Genomic DNA, 6000 nt, shown 5'->3' on the forward strand with positions numbered 1-6000 from the left:
TGCGGGAACCGAATTTTGAAGGCCTTTGCAAACAGTTTGGATCCAGATGAGACGCCACAGAATGTGGCATCTCATCTGGATCCAATCTGTTTGCTATTCTGATAGTATTCTTTGGAAAAAAAATCGAAGAAAATGCTTATTTTAGAAATTTAGCAGACGACATTTTAGCAGACTACAAATTTCCCAGCATGCAAAGGGTTAAGCAAAGTTTTCCCAGAATGGGGCTCAAATTTTGGCTTTTTCACCTACAATATTAAGTATGCATGGTGGAAAGTACTGGGGTAACCCTGACAATAAGAATCCTGAAATGTATGTATTCTATGTGAATTTTATAGTAAATGTTTGTTTTTTTAGAGATCAACCAGAGCTTGAGCAGACAAAACTTGGACCAATTGTAAATGCCATGGGAGACCACTCTGTTGATAAGGAGCTACATTCACCTAGCCAGGCAGATGAGAGATTAAGATCCAACGAAACTGTTCGCCCCCACACACCCATGAAATCTTCAGTGGCAGAGAAATTACAGTCAAGCGTTTCTGGCCTAGTGACATTGGCTGTTGATGAAGCCAGCAGCGATCCAGAGTCTTGTACCAGTGTAAAAAGTCACGAAAAGAAGACAGAAATACTCTCAGAACACTTGACCAATCTTAATTCAAAAAGTGCTTTTGATACAAAGGGGGAGTCAGAAGGAAACAAGATAGAGGTTTTTCGTTCTGCAACTGAGATTGATCACTGCAGTGGCAGCAGCGATTTAGTCGCCACTGATGACAGCTGCTCAAAATCGTGGGCGGATATGGTGGATAGGAGCTCAAGCTTCGATATTGATGAGCTGCCAGAATTTGATTTGGAGCCCGTAGTCGAGCAGCAGTCAGGACAGGGTGTTGACATAGTGAGAGGAAATTTGAAAGGCAATGCTCAGGAAGTGCAGGGAATATCTGTGGACCAGAATGTAGAAAATTCTGCGGGATCTAGTCTTGTTGATGAAACCTCATCGAAGAAAATCCGCCTGTCGGCTTCCACTCAAGCTAGGGGAAAGCGGAGCAAACTCAGCGATGAAGAGAAAAGAAGGTTACAAGAGGAGCGAAGAAAGCACAGAGTGATGTATGCCAACACAGAAGCTGATGTGCAGCATACTGACGAGTGTTTTGATTGAGTTATATGATGAGCAAACCTTGGTATGTCGAAACTTATATACGGGATCCTGTTGTTAAAACTTTAAACAGTTGTATAAAAAAACAAGGTTAAATACTATTCTGCAAAGTTTGCTTGTTACTATGATGTCGTGAATAAAAACAATTTTGTAAAATTCCTTGAATTCTCATTCAAATCTTGATGAAACATGCAGGAAGTCTTAATATAAAAAACTGGTACTTTAGACAATGGCTCACCTTCTATTCTATTGTGTGTTGTTCTTTGAGTAAAGTATACTTACTAAAATGCTCTTGATCTGAAGGCACAATTAAATACTTGTTTTGTTTGTCTAACTATACATTTAACATGATTATCATATTTCTATCAGTACTTTTTTCTATGAATGTTGTTAAGTCTTTCTACAGTTTGGTTTGCTACCAAAGTAGCTTTGAAACAATCAGTTGCCCTTGTGTGTTCATGTTATCATTTTTTTTTATGATCTTGAGGTACAAGGTGCGATGTTTTTTAAGTTTTTTGTTCTAGGTCTCAGATGTTTGTTACATTTATTCTTGTGTTTTATTTTTTGATTTAATAACTATGCAACTATGTAATACTTTTTCTTCTTGTTTTTTTTTAATGTTTTTTTTTCTGGGTCTCAGACGTTTGTTACATTTTTTCTTGTGTTTCTTGTGTTCTAGGTTACAATTCAATAAGTATGTGATACTTTTTCTTCTTTTTTATGTTTTGTTCTGGTTCTCAGATGTTTGTTACAGTTTGTCATGCGTTCAAAGTTCCAATTAAATAACTGTGTAATACTTTGTTCTTGTGTTCTTCGAATCCCCCATAAATTTATTGTCCATCATACCTATGCAGTTGTATCTTGGCCAGGCATTGAAGTTCTTGACTTAAAATCCAAGATTGCAGATTTGATGCATGGCCCAGTCATATAACTTGTGTGGGTATTGGTCATAAAATTGTTTATATGGCTATTCACTACCTACTGTTTCAAGTTGGGAAGTTGCGAGTTACTAGCATTGATTTCATAAATCAGCATACACAGGAAAAGTGCAAGAAGATTAACTGCCTAAGTCTTTCACTTAGGTAACTGCACTATGATTTATCCTATATCCATCCAACTGCACTATGATTTATCCTATATCCATCCAACTGCACTATGATTTATCCTATATCCATCCAACTGCACTATGATTTATCCTATATCCATCCAACTGCACTATGATTTATCCTATATCCATCCAACTGCACTATGATTTATCCTATATCCATCCAACTGCACTATGATTTATCCTATATCCATCCAACTGCACTATGATTTATCCTATATCCATCCAACTGCACTATGATTTATCCTATATCCATCCAACTGCACTATGAATTATCCTATATCCATCCAACTGCACTATGAATTATCCTATATCCATCCTTTACTGATATTAAAATGATACACTTGTATTGTGGTATAACTTTCCTTAAATGTGACCCAAAGTGGCATATGAAATCAAGAAGTTGATCAACCCGAATCATGTAATAAATTGGTGTGTGCTAAATATAACATTGTTAAATTCCCCATGTGGATGGCTAACACATTTTTATGAGTTGGAGTAAACATTACTAGTTATAAACTTAACACCCAAAACAACTTGCAGTACTTCATAAAAGTATATTTACTTTGAAATGTATCACAACATATGCACAGAAAAATCAAATCAATATAACCGGCCCGTTTGCACTCCTAGCAAATAATGTGAATTTATAACATAACAGGAACAATTTCAAATAATATACACATTTCATCTTAGAGTCTTCTTTACAAATTTGATAATTTGTAAAGAATATATCAAATGCATGTTCTTAGAAATGCACACGTGGGACCATTATATACAAAATACGTTTACCTTGTTCAGGAGTTTGTAACCTGGTAATACAGTGTTCTGAATTTCAAATCCTTCATTATTACAATATATTTACATATCTTTATCTTTTTAGTATGAAGTTTCCTTTTATAGCATACTTTGGATGAGACACAACTTGGAATAGTCTTATGAACATCTCCATATATACAAATAAAGTTAAAGAGGATAGATATGGATTGGTAAAATTGTGGTTTACGTATAAGGGGTCATTTAAATTCCTTTTTTTTCACTAGTTACACACCCACAAGTGCCTTTTGTTTATTTCAACACAAATGCACTTAAATTTGTAATAGGACTGTTGTCAAAATAATTGTATATATATTAAACAAATGAATAAGTTTTTCTATCACTCGGAGAGAAGTGATTTTTTTATACGCCCGTTTTTAAAAACGGGACGTATTATAGTTTCATCCTTGGCGGGCGGCGTCCACAGCAGTGTCCGCTCTCTAATTCAAATAGTTTTCATCCGATCTTCACCAAACTTGGTCAGAAGTTGTATCTAGACAATATCTAGGTCAAGTTCGAATATGGGTCATGCCGGGTCAAAAACTAGGTCATGGGGTCACTTAGTGCATTTCAAGGATTAAGCATGGTGTCCGCTCTCTCATTGAAGTAGTTTTGATCCGATCTTCACCAAAGTTGGTCAGAAGTTGTGTCTAAATGATATCTAGGTCGAGTTCAAATATGGGTCATGCCGGATCAAAAACTAGGTCACTAAGTGCATTTCAGGCATTGAGCATGTTGTTTGCTCTCTCATTGAAGTAGTTTTCATCCGATCTTCACAAAATTTGGTCAGATATTGTATCAAGACAAGAGCTAGGCCAAGTTCGAATATGGGTCATGCTGGGTCAAACACTAGGTGTCCGCTCTCTAATTGAAGTAGTTTTCATCCGATCTTCACCAAATATGGTGAGTAGTTGTCTTTAAAGGACATCTTGGTCATGTTCAAATATGGATCATTCCGGGTTTAAATTTAGGCCACTAGGTCACTTAGTGCATTTCAAGCATTTAGCATGGTGTCCAAAACCTTCCAACGGGCGTATCTTGTGACAGTTTGGCACTCTTGTTTAAGGATTAAACTGTTAATAATTAAACACTGGCTAGAAGTCAATCAGATTAACAAATTAACCAATCAGCTACTGTTTATTGTTGCCATATTGTCCATTGAAAAGAAAATCGGAGGAACAGATTAGGTGTCTTCTTGTGCACAACTAATTGGGCGGATTGATTCCTTATTTGGTGACGGGTAAATAATAGTATGGCTCACACTACAAAACGATGTTCAGGTTTTGAAGTTTGAGCCATCCAATTAGTAAAGTTACGGGTCAATATTTATGTGAAGGTATTTGACTAACATTACAGTAAGTAATTCAAATAATGAAAGATTGAGATTGTTTAAAGGGAAATAACAATAAACCTGAGAGAACGTTTGATTCATATTGGAAAAAGAATGATGCAAAACACTTTTGATTTTTTACATAAAATGCAGTGCAGACAGGCAGCGGTAATCGTTCATAGCAAATTGAGTGGCGGTTCATACCGTAGCTAAGGCTTCTTAGCACATACTGATTTGCATAATATGCTCTGTAAATTTAGCTGGCCGCTAACGCGACCAACTAAAAAAACACACACAAAACACACACCATTTTGTTATTCCTGCATCATGCCAAAGGTGTTATTTTTACATGTATATAGGAATTTTTTTCTGAATCAGGCTTAACAATAATGTTGCAAGACAACCAGATATTGTAATACTAGTATACTCAATTTTACAGTACAAATAATTGTTATATTTGTGTCTCTATTTCTATGTACATGTTATATACACTTAAAGATGCCGAACCTGTTAAATTAAAGCATTGTTTTGCAAATAAAACTAATATTAAAAAAAATGACTACTTACAAAAGATATGAAGTCATTATACTATCTATCTGATTGCTATCAAGAAATGCTGTAGTACCCGGAGCTGTCAGTGTCAGTACCATTTGCAGGAATTCACAGATATTTGTCAAAATGGGTAAGTCAAAATGTAAATATAGAAGGTGGGATAAGGCTATCAGCTCTTTCTTTCAAAGGTTTTCTTTCAGTTTTTAAAACATGACTTAGATTCAATCTATATTTCTATAAGGGATATATTAATATGTTCGGGATGTGAAACGTGAAATGCAAACATTATTTTTGGAAACTAGAGATATGAACACATTTAAAAAAAATACAGATTCAGCATATTTAAAGATGAATTACAATAAAATATATAAAATAGTAAAAAGCACCATTTATGCCAAAATAATTTTTTTATGTCTAGAAACATAAAGTATTTACAATTAAAAAACGTAATCTTAAGATATATTCTATGCAATTCAGCACAAAAAAATATTTGTATGTGTGTACTTTGAAAACCATAATATGATTTAAGAAAAAAATATATAGGCGAGATTTCTGAGTCAGCTAGTGTGCATGGAATTGGTCAATATTTCAGATTTGTCCAAAATTTGTTCATACTTTGCTTTTTCTTTACAAAATAGCTAACTTCATTTGTAATTCACATGTAAATGTATTTAAATATATATTACCGGTGTACACTTAAAATACTCCTGACAGGTAAGTGTATTTATTTGAGTATAAAAAGTATTATAAATCTGGAAAAAACACAATTATTGCACTTAAACTACACTTTCTATATACTGAATTGTATCGGCATGATAGAAGGTATTGAGTACTGCACCATCAGTGTCGTGATAGGTAAACCAAGTCAACTTTCCATCAGAGGCATATACACACTTAATTTAATGTTTTGTTATTATATCACACAAGAAAAGTAAACTAGATGTCAACAAAATATTTATTCTGGTCAAGGGTTAAACAATCAGTTTTGACAAGTATTATCAATTTTGTCCAATGTATGACAAGTGAAGAAGTGATGGAATTTACCTT

The 6000-nt window shown here is 34.4% G+C and overlaps 1 protein-coding gene across 2 annotated transcripts in view; it reads left to right on the plus strand.

The window, feature by feature from the left end:
• The window catches only part of LOC127850272 (RING finger protein 17-like), a 121783-nt gene extending 119837 nt beyond the window's left edge, over window positions 1-1946 (plus strand). For both annotated transcript variants that reach the window (XM_052383165.1, XM_052383166.1), the window contains one exon: window positions 355-1946. In XM_052383165.1, coding sequence (XP_052239125.1) covers window positions 355-1153 — 799 coding nt within the window. In that variant the 3' untranslated portion in view covers window positions 1154-1946. The remainder of the gene's footprint in view (window positions 1-354) is intronic.
• The last annotated feature ends 4054 nt before the right edge of the window (window positions 1947-6000 follow it).

Source organism: Dreissena polymorpha, chromosome 11, assembly GCF_020536995.1.
Source record: "Dreissena polymorpha isolate Duluth1 chromosome 11, UMN_Dpol_1.0, whole genome shotgun sequence".
NCBI classification, from domain to species: Eukaryota; Metazoa; Mollusca; class Bivalvia; order Myida; family Dreissenidae; genus Dreissena; species Dreissena polymorpha.